The sequence below is a fragment of the Anabrus simplex genome, chromosome 4 (genome assembly GCF_040414725.1).
Source record: "Anabrus simplex isolate iqAnaSimp1 chromosome 4, ASM4041472v1, whole genome shotgun sequence".
Lineage (NCBI taxonomy): Eukaryota > Metazoa > Arthropoda > Insecta > Orthoptera > Tettigoniidae > Anabrus > Anabrus simplex.
The window spans coordinates 270381560-270400603 of NC_090268.1; the positions used below are offsets into that span (position 1 = coordinate 270381560).

The window sequence follows — 19044 nt, forward strand, 5'->3', positions numbered from 1 at the left end:
CCATCCTCAGTACCAAGAATTTGCATTGCAGGCAGTATTATCACTGATGCACTCACCATAGCAAGTCATTCGCAAATGTGTCTGGTTCCGAGAATTGCCATCCAAATTTAATGCATCTAAGGCGTGAGTCAGAACGTCATCATCTTAGTTTTTCCACTCAAGCTTCAGAAGACTATAACGTGTCCTTAACATAGTGGGAACACCGCAGCGCTTTTGGGCTTTGTAAGGACACGGCTCCTGGGCCAGATAATGTCCATAACCAGATGTTTAAACACCTCAGCCATGATAGCGACTTATATTTTCTTGGGGTGTCCCACAGAATCTGTATAGAGGGTGAGTTTCCGTCACCGTGGCGAAGGGGATTTTAATTTCTCTGCTCAAGCCTGGAAAAGATTCTAAGTGTGCAGGAAGTTACAGACCTATTTGTTACGATAACTGTCTGTGTAAACTATTTGAGAGGATGGTGGATCGACGACTTGTGTAGTGTATGCAGGAAAGAGGACACTTTTCCGAATACCAGTGTGGTTTTCGAGCTGCTCGCTCCACCAATGACCACTTTTATAGCATTTCATAAGAAAATAAGCCATTGCGAATTAGATCCGCTGATTAATTTAAATTCGTGAAAACAACGACAAACTACCTCACTCCTCATCTCGCTAGTATGCCTCTTCAGTGACACCTAGGCTATCTATTATAGCCTTCAGGGTGAATACCCCACATACAACCATTTTCGTCATCATTTGTTTTACATTCTAGTCAATGGATACATTTTAAAATTGTCATGATTCTTACTTTCCTTTTCATCTCGCACCATTAGGGGCTGATGACCTAGATGTTAGGCCTCTTTAAACATCAAGCATCATCATCACGGCTTTTAGTGCCGGGAGTGACCAAGGGCAAGTTCGGCTCGCTAGGTGCAGGACTTTTGAATTGACACCCGTAGGCGACTTGCGCGTCGTGATGAGGACGAAACGATGATGAAGACGACACATACACCCAGCCCCCGTGTCAGCGGAATTAACCAATTGCGGTTGAAATTCCCGATCCTGACAGGAATCGAATCCGGGACCCCTTTGAACAAAGGCCAGTACGCTAAGCATTTAGCCAGTCATAATAATAATAATAATAATAATAATAATAATAATAATAATAATAATAATAATAATAATAATAACATGGCCTCAAGAACCGTGTGCAGGCGTTTTATTTTGACACCATTCACGCTGAATGCTTTACTTTACAAAATGGCTTAGAAAATTAGACCTCTATTGGACGACCTATCGGTGTCCGTAATTAAAGTTCTCTGATAAACACTGAATGTCACCAGAGATCTTTTAAACCATGGCAATGGATGACATGGAGTGCCAAGCTGAATTTCTGATAATAAGATGACAGAAAAATTACAGTTCTACGATGATGATTATTATGATGATGACGACGATGAGAATAATAATAATAATAATAATAATAATAATAATAATAATAATAATAATAATAATAACCCGTGTGGGGATTTACCGGTTACCTCCATCGGGCGCGTCCCAATGGAATTGGGGAAGCTCACTGGCTCTGCCGCCAGCAGAGTCAGACGGTAGTAGGGAAATAAAATACCACCGTGAAAAAAAAAACTGGTCTCTTGCCAGGGTTACGGCGAAGACTGGTAAATGACCAGAAGGCAGAAAATATCTTGAGGCAACCTCTAGGGCTAACAACCCTAGTTGTAAAAGGATGGGTACCCGTCCAAAGCAAAGTCAAGTCAAAAAGCATGATGGCACATACATTTTAAGAAACATACCCCAGGGTGTAAATCTTCGGATAAATCCCTCGTCGTGAACGCCACGGCGCACGAGTCTCGTTCGGATTGTGGGGGAGACTCGACATCATGCAAGAGACGAGTCAGAGCGTCTCGGTGTACCCGAAGAGTCAAAAACTCAGGCCAAAATCTAAAACCTTTCTAGCAACTTTCAACATAAACTCACTTACACAAACTGGCAAACTGAAAACCCTCACCAAGCTCTTCACGAAAATCAGATATCCATAATGGCTCTACAGGAAACAAGGTACCCAGATGAAGAGATTTTTGAATCCGAAGGCTACCGATTTTTCAAGAGCAAAGCGCAAAGAGGAATCCTCAGTGGAGCTGTGATGCTTGGAACCGCGTTTGCTGTTAGAACCAAGATCCTTAAATCGGTTGCAAATTTCGAACCTGTGAACGACAGATTGTCTATACTCACAATCAAATGCGCTAACAAAACCTATGCTCTAGTTAACGCACATGCTCCTACAAACGATAAGAACAAGTCTGATCCAGACGAAGTTGATAATTTCTGGGACCTACTGGATGAAAAATTAAACAAAATCCCCAAACACCATGTCAAGCTTCTTTTGGGCGACTTCAATGCCCAACTAGGTCGTGAACAGAAGTACAAGAAAATTATAGGAAATTACCCTGCTCACAAAAGAACCAATCCCAAAGGCAAAAGACTGGTGTCCATTTGCGAAAATCACAACCTGCAGGTCATGTCGGCCCACTTTCGCCATTTACCCAGAAAGCAAATGACTTGGCCTTCTCCCGTCCAAGCTCTCGGAGAGTTCCAAATTGATCATGTTGCAATCTCCAGGAGAAACAGCCCTGAGATTATGAATGTCAAGGTAAAGAAAGGCATCAATGTGGCCACAGATCATTATATGTCTCTTATCAAATTCAAACCAATTCTCGCAAACACAAGGAAGACAACCAAACAGATCACACGCTTCGACAATGATAAACTTCGGCAAAGGGTCGAGGAGTTGCAGGAGAAGGCTAGACCAAATGACTGTGACTTTTACAATGCCAAAAGTCTCCTTGTTGAGGCCGCCAAAGACGTTGCAGAAATCAAGAGAAGCAAAAAGCATGCCTGGTGGAATGGTGCCTGCGAATCAGTCCTCCAAGAAAGACTCAATGCGTGGAAACAGTACTACTCTACGAAATCAGAAAATGATTGGGAAACCTACAAAACCCAACGTGCCCAAGCAGCTAGGGTGTTCAGAACTGAGAAACGTAAATACGAAAAATCTCTCATTGAAAAGATAGAACAATACTTTAGGAAGAATGAAAGCAGAGAGTACTACAGAGCCTTCAAACGCAAACTCGCTGGCTATAAACCACCATCTCTATGCTTTGAGCGAAAGGACGGCACACTGGCGACGTCAAATGAAGAAAATTGCAGCATTCTGACAGATTACTTCAAGAATTTACTTAATTGCTCTAAACCGCAAAGCGCCATTGAGACCAAGGAACCCTTACTCAGGTACCAAGATTCCAGACCACCCGACAGAGATGAAATCAAGCGCCACATTGCCCGTCTCAAAAATAATAAAGCGCCGGGGGAAGACTCAGTAATAGCAGAACTATGGAAATATGCCCCAGAGGAATCACTTGATATCTTGCAAAAGCAAATAGAAGAAATTTGGAACAAGGAGACCCTACCCGAAGATTGGAAAATAGCTTTGATCCATCCATTACACAAAAAAGGCAGCATGAAGAACATCAACAACTACAGAGGAATATCTTTGCTACCCGTGACTTACAAAATTCTATCACTTGCCATCCTGGAGCGTTTGGAAGCACAAGTCGAACATCAAATAGGTGAATACCAAGGAGGTTTCAGAAAAGGTCGCTCAACAGCTGAACAGATCCAAAATCTCAAAACGATCATCAGATATTGTGCACTAAGGTCCAAGCAGTATGTGTCTGTCTTTGTGGACTTTAAGAAAGCGTACGACTCCATTGACCGGGAAGTCCTGCTAAACATCTTAAATGAATTTGAAGTTGATTTGAAACTGCTGGCATTAATTAGAGCCAACCTGACCGATACAAAATCCAAGGTGAAGTTCCACGGATGTCTCTCGCATTCCTTTGACATCAAAACAGGAGTCCGACAAGGTGATGGGCTATCCCCGATACTCTTCAACTGTGTTCTTGAAAAGATCATCAGAACCTGGCGGGTGAGATTACAGGAAACTAACTACAGTCCATTGAGAACAGGAACGAAATCCAAGGGGATCGCAACAGACTGCTTAGCATTTGCCGATGATATTGCTGTTCTCTCAAACGACATAGAAACCGCTAGAGCTCAGGTTGAAATTTTAAAGGAAATTGTCGAACAAACTGGTTTGCAGATATCGTTTCAGAAAACAGAAGTAATGACTAACATCGAAGAGGCTCCACCAAAACTCCATACAAAATACGGGGACATCACCCGAGTAGACAAATTCAAATACCTGGGTGAGATCATCATGAAAGATGGACTGGACAAAGAAACGCTTCAGGAGCGAGTACGCAAACTGGAAATAGCCTACCAAACATCCCGCACAATCTACAACAAAAAATGCCTTTCCCAAAACACCAAGATACGTCACTATGAAACAGTTCTGAAGCCAGTAGTTCTATATGCAGCCAAAATCCTGTCTCTAAATGCCAACAAAGGACTCCTTGAAGAACTGGAGAAAAGAGAACGCAAAATTGTGAGAGGAATCTTGGGATCAAAGTACAGAAATGGAATCCATCAAAAGAGATCCAGCAAGGAAGTCTACAGCAAAATAGAGAAAATTACCGACACAATCAGAAAAGGACGGGCACGATTTTACAGTCATCTGAAAAGAATGGACGAAAGAAAGTTAACTAAAGAAATATTTCACTTTTTTTATTCAAACCCCAAAACCACAATTCCCTCGTTTAGAAATACCAAAGAAGACCTGCAAATGCTACATATCTCAGCTGAGGATGCCCTTAACAGAGCTCTCTTCCGCAAGAAAATATTGACGAACGGGCTAAACCGAGACGAGCAACCGAAGAGAAGACACGGTGCTCCTTGGACAGAGGAGCGTAAGCAGGCCCACTCACAAAAAATGAGGGAAATTTGGGCTCTAAAGAAGGCCAAGTTCAGTGTCAAATGCAACAAGACTTAACGTGGTCCTTGATGGCTCCAGCGAATTATATAATAATAATAATAATAATAATAATAATAATAATAATAATAATAATAATAATAATAATAATAATAATAATAATGTATGTTAACCCCTTAGCCTCGTTTCTTGATACAGGGTCGGGGATGAAGTGAGAAGAATGTATATGGCATGAGTTTACGGCCGAATGCCCTTCCTAACGCCAATCTCAGTCGAGGAACTAACGAAGATGAAATTAATGATGGTGAATGATGAATGAGGTAGAAGAAATAGGCTGTTGCCTATGAATAGGAACTGTCCTGGCATTATCTTGGATGTGAAAATGGCAAACCACAGAAAACCATTTTCAGGACAGCCGACGGTGAGGTTGGAACCTATGCGTCTCCCAAATGCAGAGCTTGGCTCCAAAGCCGTAGCACGTTAACGCGCGCGCCAGTTCCTTTCGGAATAATAATAATAATAATAATAATAATAATAATAATAATAATAATAATAATAATAATAATAATAATAATAATAATAATAATAATCTCCTACCGCTTTTCGCACACCTGTGTCCGACATGTGGATAAGGCTCTGTTTTTCCTGACGCCAACACCATGTAGAGCGATATATTCGTTACTGCGTGCTTCTGTGGTGGATCGTAGTGTGGTGTGTTGTCTGAATATGAAGAGGAGACTGTTGGGACAATCACAAACACACAGTCCACGAATCAGAAGAATTAATCAGATGCGATTAAAATCGAACCCGGAACCCTCTAAAGCGAAGACCTCGACGCTAACAATTAATCCAAGGAGTCGGATAATAATAATAATAATAATAATAATAATAATAATAATAATAATAATAATAATAAATAATCTCAGACATAGAAAGCAATCTCCAGTCTATTACTCTAAGCAGCCCATTATTCCAGTTCTTCGTAAATGAAGTGAATATCAAGGTTGTAGATATTCTCCTAAACTCTCGACAATAAAATGCGTCTTAAAATTTGCATACTAAACAGAATTATTCAAACTGATTTATACAACTAGCAATCTCCGGTGGTACAAACAGTTATTGAGCTACTCCTCTAAGACCAAGAAATCTGGTTTGATTCCAGCTTAGACAGATAAAATATAACGTGATTTAAATGCGACGAACTCGTGTCAATACATATAGGCCTACTACCACAGTAAGTTCTTGTAGAATGGAGCAAAGAGAATAAATTACATTTATAGACACATGTGTAACAATGGCATTTATTCGGAAGAAAGGAATATTAACTATAACTAGGCTCTGCCACGGCTACTAATATACGATCTCATGCCAGGGCGAAAACGGACTTAGGAATAACATTCAATGGAGATTCAAGATTTAACGACCACATTCAAAAATTGACATTGTAAGGAACTAATTATCTTTTTTTTTTTTCAAATACACTCTTAACTTTGTTTAACATGTAAGGTCCAGACTCGAGTACGGCTCAATTATTTGGGACCCAATAGCCACAAAGAACGGCTCTCTTATCGATAGTGTTCAAAATCAAGTTTCTAAAACTTAATTACATAAAATGAGAGGCAATCACCGACATTAATAAATTATTTAAATATATTCAAGGAACATTGTGAATAGCTTGCGCCACAGACGAAATTGCAAAGATTTGAATTTCCTGTATAAAATAATTAATTTTAAAATTGATAACTCAGATATGTTACAGTCAGTCTCTTTCTATACACCACAGAAACTAAGTCGCTCTAGAAATATCTCCTTTCTTTCAAAGCTTAAGACTGAAATTCGTAAGAACTCCCCAATTAATAGAACAACGAGACTTTTACAATACGTTGATATTTTTAGCTATCTGGTCGTAAAAACTTTTAACGAAGTTTCTTCTCACGTAATATCCGAGAAGGGTTGGACATACATACGAGTACCTTGAAATTTTAGTATGACAGATGCTACAATCACTTCTTGTAACACAGCGATTCACAATATAATTTAACAGAGATGAAGAAAATAGAATTAGTTTAAATCTTGTAAATCATATTAATCAATTTGTTATATCACGTGAAATATCATGTTCTAAGAGTTGTTTTAAGCATTACATTAAATCTTTCAGTATTAATTATTTTTGTGATCTAATATTAGTTATTTTATGTTTTTAACCTGACGTCTGTCACCAAGTAGTAATTTGAAGAATATTCTGGTTAGTGTTTTAAAATTGTCGTGTACATTGTAATTGGGCCTCTCTAGAAACAGTTAGTGTTAAAACATATTGTGTTCCGTGTGTTGTTGTTGTTGTTGTTGATATTTTTTTCACATCGTTATGCCCAACTGAGGAGCACGCTTAAACGTATTTATGTGATGATTTTGGTTTCTTCTCTTCCCAAAAATCTCTTCATCATCTCACCGACGTTCTTCTTACGCTCTTCTGTCCACGTTTTATTAGTTCTAGCTTTTTACTCCGCGAAACAATGGTTATTAATCAGTGTTCTGAAAGCAGAGCGGTTCTTCACAGATTCCTGGCTGATGCTGATTTCCTAAAGATCTGATTCTATTTCATTTAGCCAGTTGTTCTTGACTTTCAGCGTGAGGGCAAGATTTAGAATTATTTTGGTCAGTCTATCATTGTTCGTTCTGAAATTGTGTCCATAGAATTTCAACCTTTTTTTCCTGATAGTGTCTGAGATAGTTTTCAGTATGGCAATAATTTTCATGAGATTTCCTTTTCATCCATGCTCCCTCTGTGCAGACTGGGCAGAAAATGTTCCGTAAAATTTTTCTTTCTTGCTTTTCTATATCTTTTATGAGTGATCTACGCTAATGATTAAGGTTTCCGATACGTATAATGCTTCAGGTTTTATTACTGTATTATAATGTCTTAGTTTTGTTTACCGAGATAATGATTTTTGTGATATGTGTTCAAGTGATTCGATTATTATTATTATTATTATTATTATTATTATTATTATTATTATTATTATTATTATTATTATTATTATTAATGCATGCTAATTGTTTATCGTCAGGTATTCCGTGACACAAGGAAGGTAGTGGTTGAGGCCTTAGTTAAGGTACAGCTCCCGTATTTACCGTGTAAAAATGGGAATCCACGGAAAAACCATCTTTAGGGTTGCCGAACGGTGGGATTCTAATTTGCTAACTCGGGAACTGAAGTATATAGTTACACGGCCCGTACCGTGTAAGCAACTCGGGAGTGTTGTTTGACGTGACGTCTCACTGCGTAGGTCTGTATGCACGGAAAGTTGACGCTCTGGCAAATTGTACGTGATATTGCACCCGTACAGTCGGAGACATAGGTCTCGGCTGTCAGGGCTTTTCACAGGTCCTTTGACCAACGCCGAACAGTCTGAAATTTATGTACGCCACGGCTAGTCAAAGGTGCAACGATGCTGATTAAACTGCTCTAATAGCTGTAGAGTCCAATTCCCACGGTTAATATTTTCTGTTGCGTAGTATTTATATTACCACCGTCACATATAACTGTACCAGGCAAGGAGCTTCCTCAACCAGGCGCCATGTTCGAAGGAATTTTGCCGCACACGATTCCTCGCGCCTGCATTTTTGCTGTTTCAGTTGGTATTTCTAATCTGTACCATGGGAAAACATCACAATACATTGAATATTCTGATATCTGTAGGTAATTCTAGGCCTCAGCTAAATTTAACTATGATCAATTTAGAGCAATGATGCAATCTTTCCCCGTGGGTGCCTCATACTTTGAGCACTCGATTAGGCGCACTCAGCACTCACCGTAACGCCCTGCTGTAGCGAATGAACGTATCGACCGATTTAAGAGATTCTAGCCTCTTCCTGTTTGCAGATAGACAGATTAACAAGTATTGTGGTATTATAGCGAATAAATGACCGTGCGCATTGCAAATTCGTAACAAACATTTTGAAAAATCGGTGACTTCGCCATCTAAAAATCAATTTCGGCTCCTCATGTGTAGTACCATTAGAAAGCTCTCTCTAAGCCCGAGATGATGGCACGGCGGCGGTTGCCCTAAAACCCCGTGAAAGAGTTGTGAGGGTTAGAAAATGTGAGAAAATTTTAACTTGCTTCACATCGACTTCTGAATAAAAATTTCGACCTTTGATACTATTGAACAGACAATCTCACGCCCGGTGTACCAATACCATTGCGGTAGACTTAGGAGAATTAGGGAAGAAGTGACAGGGTGTAAGACGTTTTGAACATTATCGAATGTACTGAAACATTTGTGCTCGGATTATATATTTAGGTATCCATGTTGCTAAATAAGTTAGTTTACAATAAATAATATCATGAACATAACAGCCGTAAATATAATGATCAGCTAATTTATTTATTTATTGGTCTATGTGACAATTGCCCACCACGATGCCATTTGTCTCTTACTGTAGTTACCATCACCCACTCGTAAATAAACTTGCACCATCTGACGTGCCTTTCATTTCACCCAAATTCAGACTGCGCAGGGGGATGTTGTCAGGAAAATCCAGATCGACAGTCCCTCACATGTCTCTACTTGTTTTTCGTTTAGGTTTATATGAGCCATGATAGACTACGTTTATTTAAACTGTTTCTTCCCTTCCTTCTTTCTTTTAAGTCATGTCTCTATTCCTTGCTCCAAACGGCACCGCTCTTCTTCCTGGGCTTTTACTGTAAGCCTGATTTTATTATTATGCGATTCCTCGATTGCTTTCTTCTCTTCGGAAAAATCTCTTCATCATCTCACCGACGTTCTACTTACGCTCTTCTGTCCACGTTTTATTAGTTCTAGCTTTTGACTCCGCGAAACAATGATTATTAATGTCATACTTTACTTATCAGAAAAAACACTAGATTTTTTTTATTATATTGTAGTGTAAGGTGCTTAGTATATGTAAATACTACTTAGAGTTGATGCTTACAGGAAAGTAAATTATCTTTAACAACTTGGCTGAGTGACTTAGCGGAAGAGTACTAACCTTCTTACTCCAAGTAGACGGGTTCGGTCCCAACTCAGTCTGGTAGTAATTGAAGGTGCTCAAATAGGTCAACCTCATGTCGGTAGATTCAGTAACACGTACACGAAATCCTGCGTAACAAAACTCCAGCACCTCGGCGTCTTCAAAAACCGTAAATGTACTCGTAGTTAGTAGGACATAAAAATTATTATTATTATTATTATTATTATTATTATTATTATTATTATTATTATTATTATTATTATTATTATTATTATTATTATTATTATTATTATTATTATTATTATTATCTTCAACGTGAACATAGAACAAATATAAAGAATTGATCTCTGGATGGATTGATCTCTGGATCATTCAAGTCCCATTTAGCCATCTTCATTCAAAATAAGGCGTGCATACTCACAGCTCACAGTACTTATAGGTTTTTCCATATTATAATTTAAGGAGAAAGTTATTTTTTCGAAATTTAGACAACAATCAACACTAATAAGTGCCATATTATGCGTTTAAATTAAACACAAATTAATAACTGCCTTTTTTAAATATTTGGAAAAAAATAAACATATATCAAAATCTCAGTGGTTAAGGCGGCAGCACGCCGGCTTCTCACTACTGGGTTGCGTGGTTCAAATCCCAGTCACTCCATGTGAGATTTGTGCTGGACAAAGCTAAGTCGGGAAAGGATTTTCTCCGGGTACTCCGGTTTTCCCTGTCATTTTTCATTCCAGCAGCACTTTCTAATATAATTTAATTTCACCTGTCAGTCAATAATCATAGCCCCAGAGAAGTGTGACAGGCTTCGGCAGCCAGCATAGCTACTATTCTCGCCGCTAGATGGGGTCTTCATTCACTCCATTCCTGACCCGGTTGAAACAGGAAACAAGCTGTGGATTTTCATTATAAAAATATATCATTCTAAATCGGCACCATGCAAACTCATTGTTGGATTAATGGGGGGGGGGATATATATCAGACTCGCCTGGTTTGATTCCAACGAAAGTCACACAGAAGACGTGAACGAGGAAAATAAACGGTTATACTAAGACACGATATCGTTCTGCAAAGAAAAGTACCACCTCGAGACCATTAATATCATTGGACTTCTGATCAGAGCAAAAGAAAAGATCCCACACCTCTTCATCGATTTTTGCAAGACAATTAGGTTAAAGGAGGATCTGCCAGTAATAAAGGACTCATAAAGCAACTTTAGGAACCACGCATACGGCCCGTAAAAGAATTCTCTTTTGGCCTCAAATCTTCACTGTACAGTACGTATACCTTTTATTGGTACTCTTGACCTTGCAGCAACTTGCTTTTTGTAAGCAAGAAGAAATGGTAAAAAATACGAATAGGCTAGAAGCTATATTTTTTCAGTGTCGACTTGATGGTGGTGATTATTGTTTTAAGGAGAAGTGTGACAAGATAATCATACTAAGTGTCGGTTTGTTAACAGTAAGAGAATGAAAATATCCAATTCTGAACAAATCTGAAAGAAACTGGTTATTAATCTAGTTTCGTATAAAATTCCTAAATGAATCTACAGCATATATTACAACTGTCGTATCTATTTCCAAGACTGGAATTACGTATTATTCTGAGTACGTATGTGCACTCATCCGCTCAAAAACTGGTCATCGCAGAAAATGACTTTCTTTTAAAATTCTGTTGTTTGAAATAGGATAAACATATTGTGCAGCTGGTAGGATTCCAAGTATCATCTCTTCGGCCAGAGGATTTCCACAATATACGAATATCCTCGCGTTTCGAGAATGCACAATATTAAATACCTATTTCTTTCTCTATAGATGTTTGTGCGGTTGAGTATACATTTATGGCTTTATTTTCTTTGACATCCTCTGTAATATAATGACTGAATAAATTATATTCTGTTCTGTGTTTTTCTTCAGCGTTGATGTGATTCCTGAAATTTGAAGATGTATATTTCAACTCTTATTCTTAACTTATAATTTTATTATAAATCAGCTGTGTTGTACCCTTCGTTGATGGGTTAGTTTATGTGATTGCAGCAGTGAAATGAAATGGCGTATGACTTTTAGTGCCGGAAGATCCCAGGACGGGTTCGGCTCGCTAGGTGCAGGTCTTTAGACTTCACGCCCGTATGCGACCTGCGCTTCGTGATGAGGATGGAATGATGATGAGGACAACACATACACCCAGCCCCCGTGCCAGGGAAATTAACCAATGATGGTTAAAATTCCCGACCCTGCCGGGAATCGAACCCGGGACCCCTGTGACCAAAGGCCAGCACGCTAACCATTGAGCCATGGAGCCGGACATTGCAGCATTAATACCATGTAACGGCTGCAGAAGAGACAACAATCAGTTAGCGTTACATTACTGCTGATCAGTTCTAGGAGCTTAGGACATTATAGGCCATCACATTTTTTCTTCCTACTCGTTCCCCTGTGGATGGGAGGTGTAGAATAGCATCTACGGTAACTCTGCACCCTGCCTGTCTTAATAGGCGACTAACAGGGGCCAGGAGTGTTCTTAACTTTGGAGTGTAGTTTGGTGGTCATGAGGCCCTTAGCCGAGTCCTGGCATTGTGTCAGACTCCTCACTTTTATCTATCCCATCCGACCTCACTTGGCCAACTCTTGTTCTTTTATTTTTCAACTGGCTTTACGTTGCATTGACACAGATAGGTCTTATGACGACGATAGGATAGGAAAGGCCTAGGAATGGGGAAGGAAGCGGCCGTGGTCTTAATTAAGGTACAGTCCCAGCATTCGCATGGGAAACCAAGGAAAACCATCTTCAGGGCTGCCGACAGTGGGGCTCGAACCCACTATCTCCCGGATGGAAGCACTCTTGTTCTTGTCTGACCGCCACGGTATTAGTTTTCGAGACCTAGTTTGTATTCCATTTTCACGCCCTTCTTTTGCCAATACCTTCACTTCATTCTTCGAACTGTCGGATCTCCGATGAGTGTTAATAGAGGTTGGTTGCCCAATTGTATTTCTTCCTAAAACAATAATCACGACCACCGCCATCACCAATATCTTCCGGCTCAGCGATATCAGGGCATTCAAGATCAAGGCTTTCAGCTCCTCCCCCGTTATAATTTCCTTTTCCCCTCACTTTCGAATGGTCCTTCCTTCGCGATTCTTTTCTCATTTCCATTGTCACCTTCATTATTTTCCTGCTCAGGAGAGCTGGTGACATGTAGTTTTCAGCTGATAAAAACAATCACGAATACAGCCATCACTAGTTAGTTCGTTACCATGGCAACTGGACAATATTTCCACGTCAACTATCGCCGTTGATGGACTTCGCTCGGCTAATCTGGAACGCGTGCTTTAACACGTAAAAGCGTAATTTCCTGTAGAACAATTAGAGTTACAAGGGTATTTTACGTCACCTAAATTACTTTCCTTCTTCCTCCTCCACGCCTCTTCCAGTAGTACCAGAATGAAGGACGTGAAAATGAAAGACTGCCTAGGCCTCGTAAACCTAATACCGTCCAGGTCTGGAAAGAACAAGAATTGACCAAGGGAGGTCAGATAGGAGAGACGAAACCGTGGATACTGGCACAAGCAAGTGAAAGCAATGCCGGACACACCTAACGGAACCATGGTCGCCAACCCAAAAGGTGAGGGTATTTGGTTTCCCTTTTATTCCCCTCTTACGACAGGCATTGTATTTTACCACCCCCACCTACAGAAGTTACGTGGTCGATAATGGAGCAGCAATATACACGTATCGGTTAAGGTGTTAAGGCATTTCCATTCCCCTATTTTGAATAAATATTTATAGTTGCTAATTCTGAAAAAAATGAAAGCACGATAATGCGATTTTTGGTATCATTATATTCCCCATGTGAAAACAAATGCCAGTGATTCCATAAATACTCACGTTCAGTGAAGTAATTGTGCTTGAAATTTTATCGATTACTTTCTTAAATAATAAGCAAATTGTAATTGAGTAAATTTTATCTCCGGTAACTTAACTGCAATTGAGCCCAATTACTTTTATTTTGTACTTTTTTCATCACTGAATAACACGCAGCTTCCCATATACGGCTTCCTCTTACCCAAAGCACCATCGCTATAGCCTACGTACTCCAGCCATGCAAATGCCTTATTTTTTAACAGGAACATAGATATCATGTCCTTCCTTCTGCCATGACATTTCTTACAAAATTTAGCTTCATTCCTTTTCTTTCCAGTTCCCTAATTGTTCATGCTCTGTCTCTTCTGTTGTATTTACGAGAATTTTCCTTTATTTATGTCATATTTCATTCAAATGTAAAAGATGGCGTTTTAGTTGCATTAGCCTTGTACAGTTTATTTTTTGTGTGTTTGTTTGTGTCCTTCGTAAATGTTTGTACATTTCTCATTTTAGATTAATTTTTGTAACTATTGAACATAAGAGATTTATTGCCAATCTTTGTAACTAGGCGCAATGCTCCTTCTCAATAAATAAATAAATAAATAAATAAATAAATAAATAAATAAATAAATAAATAAATAAATAAATATGATATTTTAAACTGAATTTTAAGTTCAGTTTCTGGGCTTTATTTCGTGGTAATACCAGGCATTCCCCCATTATTTTGGTTTATAATGGATAAAACATGTGCAAGTTCAACATATTAATGTCGGCCAATTTAAAATAGTTTGTTATTGCAAAATCAGAATATATCTGTGTTTGAACTGAATATCTAATATTAGTATCAAATTTCTGCTCAATTAATCACGTAGTTTTAACACGCGATTTGATTCAAATAATTTCACAAAAAATATACTTCAGGTCAATATTTTAAAATAAAGCATAGATATTCGTGTGACAGTTTCCTCTACAAATGTTAGTGTAAAATTTCATGAAATTCCACCCAGCGGTTTAGACACGATATTTCCAAAGGCAGACAGACACGACGTCATTTTATTTATATATCAGAGAAGACTGAGTTCGAACAACTGGATTGTTTTCACGTTCCTACAAAGCACATTTTTTGTTGCTGTAGCCAGTCATTTGACGAGTAATGCTGAAGTAACTTTCCTGAGTCTTCAGATGATTGTTTAACTACTTAAACATGTTAACCCCTCCGCTCATAACATACCAGTACATTTGTAGTGTAGATCCTCTAGTGATTTATTTTTCTTTTACCAGGTATTTATTATTTTCTGTGTCATTCGTTTTTATCCCTCGCACTTTTTCGTTTTCTTTTCTTGCCAGGATTTTAAGCAATCGCCTTTATTGAAAGTCACGGATGCAAAGCTTTGTACTTTACATCCTTTTGTTATAAACTAGGCCTATATGCATATTCGAGATGAAGTAATAGATGAAACCCTAAAGAAATCTCCATTTTTGTTTTTTATCTCACGAGAGTTTTTACTGCCCCTTAATTTGATCAACCGATCTAATGAATTGTAACTTCGTCACGCGTTTATAGACTGACGGGCCACTATGTTATTTTAACTCTAACTAGGCAGCACTAATCATTCTGGTTTCTAAACAAACCTTATTATTGTAATTGCGAAACAAAATTTGAGAATTTAAAGATTAATTACTGGGACAGCGCATAATTAATTCTCAACATATCAAACATATCAATATACTTATTTCTGTACTGCTCTCAAAAATCTTCCTCTGTGCCTCCGGATCTGAAGACCACTAATTCAAACCCGGCAAATATAGTCTGATTTTTGAAGGGTGAATAGATGTCCATTCGACATCCCATGCTGCATATGTCGGCATGTAAAAGATCTCTGGTGACATATTTAGTGTTTACCTGACAACATTAACCAAAACTCAATCATAAATCGCCCAACAGAGACCAGTTTCTCTGCCATCTGGTAGAGCAAAATGGAACTTCGAAACTGCCACGCAAGCAGCCCACATGGCGATAAATAAAATACCTTCACATGATGGCTGAGGCCATAGTTTATTATTATTATTATTATTATTATTATTATTATTATTATTATTATTATTATTATTATTATTATTATTATTATTATTATTATTATTATTGAAACTCTTCCCAAAATACGCCTGGAGTTCAAGTAATCTTTGTAAAATTACAAGAAACCCTCAGTTTAGGATCAGCAACTAACGATGGAGTTCTAGACCTATAAAAATCTTTGTTCATCCAACAAATATTTACTCAAACTTCTCTACTCTTTGTGTTCCTTACTCAGAATTTCTGAGCAACCTTTTAGAGTAGAAGTTATAACATCACTGTGAGTGTACACCACGGTAACAGCTATGCGACAGCTCAGGGTGGCAGATAATACAAAATGGTCAATTTTAATGAAGACAAATAGACAAGAACATTACGATATACAGTATATACTTCAAACATAATTAATCGTATAATTCGTCACTGTTCGGGAAAAAGGTTATATCTCACAATGCTCTTCCCATGCCTTATTTTCCTTAAAACTTGTCACACCTCCCAGCCACATATGGATATAGTCCACCAGAACAATTTTCGTTGTGTTCATTTTCGTATGCTCACGTGTAAAGGAAAATGAACCTTAAATACATTATACTGTAGGGCTGGTAAATATAGCATGACCCGATGTAACAGCCAACTGACTTGTAGGTTAACATCTTCGTACCTCATGTACAGTAATTACACCAAGACTGTCAACTGTGCTGACTCATATTATTTTAAAATTTCACAATCTGATTGGTAAAAGGAAATCTGTCTCTTAATGTATCGTAAGGGCTGTGTATTTTTGTGTGATGTTCATGTCAAACTTTGTTACGCCAGTTCTTCATTGCTTAGACTGAAAGAGGAGTTTTCAGCACAATTCATCCAGGCACGAAATGACAAACTACGACACCTATTTCGTAATTAACTGTGCAACCATATTCCACGCACAGATTTTCACTCCATAAATAAACGAGGTTTATTAACTTCGACGTGTTTGCAAGTGAAATACTAATATTTATCTAGCTCTATGGCTACAATAAGTGTAATATTGGGTAGAAGGTAATAAATCTCAATTATGTTTTGAAACTCTATTGAATTTTGTCTGATACAAAGCACCTTTCTCTAAACATTGGAAATTGCTCATTAAGGGAATTTAAGTCACGAACTGTAATGGAGCATGATAGGAGAATAACCCTGTATCTTGTAAAGAGTACTTATTTTCACTTCCGAACTATTTCAGATATTGTAAGTATGCAGAAAAATAAAATCGGGTTTATTTATTGATCATTGCTAGTAAAAAGGAAGTTCTCTGCTGTAACTCATTCATCTACTATATATAAACATTGGCTCTAAGTGTAGCTTGAATGAGATCAGACACAACTGTAAAACGTGAGTGACTTTACACATATAAAACAATGTCTGTCATTTCTTATCGTTATTGAAGTATTGCCGGCTCGTATTTGCTTCGTGAATACAGAAAATAAAAACGCGTTTGGTCTTAAGATTCGAATGTTACCTACCTGAAATAGATCACAATTTTGAAAATCCCTGTATTTGCAGAGTCGACAATAAAACACACATATACCTGTTATTTGTTGAAATGTAGAAATAGAAAGAATAGTACACGGTATTGTTTTTTCCTGTCCAGTGCTTCAGTGCCTTCAGAGCATTAAAATCTCCAACATTCATTCCCATAACAGTAATATCATGGTCTCGTCATCTTAATGAAAGGGCAATTAAGATCAAGTAAGACATCAGACTGCAAGTGGTGCGAGTTCAATTACTTGCGCATCCCATGCCTAATTGGATATCATTAAAAAGATAATGCTTTAACTGATTACCTCCAAAACATACAGCGGATAATTCCGATCCCAAATCTATAAATAGTCTTCCTTGATTATAATTACTTCGTGAATGTAAACCTTCAGTCCTTTAAACAATATATATATGTATCTTGATTGACACGTACTATGATACTCGCGGTAAAATAAAACCTGTCTCTTGATGTATGGAAAGGCTGTGTAGTTGTGTGTCATATTTGTATCAGACGATATTAAGCCATTGTTCTTCACTTAAACTAAAAGTGTATTCCTCTGCACACTTCATCCAGGAACGAAATGATAAGCTACGAGGTAATTTTACTAAACTGCGAAGAATGTAAACTGACCAACATGCGTTACAGTATAAACAAGTTATTTAATGTAGGCCTACATAACATATTAAAGAGACTATTTAAAATCTGATCATACAGTAAAAGGAAATATTGGCGGAATATTGAATTCTAAAATGCACGCGACATAAAACGAATAAATTGCAAGAAATGATCTAAAATACTAGTGACTTATCGTTAAACAATCACGCAAAGTATTTATGTTAAACTCATACTCCAGTCTAAATTATAATTTCCATTTTCCTGTTTTTAGGTTCGAAAAATACACTTCCCATTAAGCAAACTTACGGTGTACATGAAATGAAATGAAGTGAACAGTTCCTAAACAAAGTTGTGTTTTCCCCCGCAATTAACTCTATAACGTACGAAAATTGTTATTAAATGAACACAACATCCCACCCCACCCCGTCCGGTCAAACATATTATATAAAATGTAAGTCCCCGCTAATGTCAATAACATACAGATGTCAAAGACTTCTCCCCATTATAGAGATTTCACTAGTAGTGACCAAACAAGCCATGTACTTCCAGGTGGTTGTCAATAATGAATTTGTTGATTTGCTCACCACGTCAGTAGACGCCGACGCAGATGAGGCCGTTGCTCCCCACCACTGTCCGGAGTTTGGTACCTCGCTGGCAGAGGCGTCGCCGTCCATCTGATCGACGCCGTATCCACCTGCAGCATCCCTGACGACATGAGGCGCCCCTCACATGGTGCACAAGGTTGTCACTCACGCACACACTCACACATACTCGTCGCACCTCGTGGTGTGATACACGTGCGAGGGAGGATATGGAACACTAGCTGGGGTGGACCAGTTTTCCTTTCTTTATTTTTTTTATTCTCTCAGTCCACGGTGTTAACAGACGGGCCTTGCCTTCAGCTGCACCCACTCTTGGATGCTGGCCGCTGCCGGTGCGATGTTGGTCCCTGGATTCCCCCCCTCCTGACCGCGGTTCAGCCTAGCACCGCCAGAGAGTGCCAGGTGTCGGAACAGGTAACAGGAGGCAGATCCTCCAGCTCAAGAGCCGACCTATTAGACCTCTAGAACACGAGGGGGGCTTT

At 38.6% G+C, this 19044-nt stretch overlaps 1 protein-coding gene across 2 annotated transcripts in view; it reads right to left on the minus strand.

The window, feature by feature from the left end:
• Window positions 1–18861, minus strand: part of LOC136872637 (zygotic gap protein knirps) — a 135269-nt gene extending 116408 nt beyond the window's left edge. For both annotated transcript variants that reach the window (XM_067146446.2, XM_067146445.2), the window contains exon 1: window positions 18545–18861. In XM_067146446.2, coding sequence (XP_067002547.2) covers window positions 18545–18634 — 90 coding nt within the window. In that variant the 5' untranslated portion in view covers window positions 18635–18861. The remainder of the gene's footprint in view (window positions 1–18544) is intronic.
• Window positions 18862–19044: the final 183 nt, after the last annotated feature.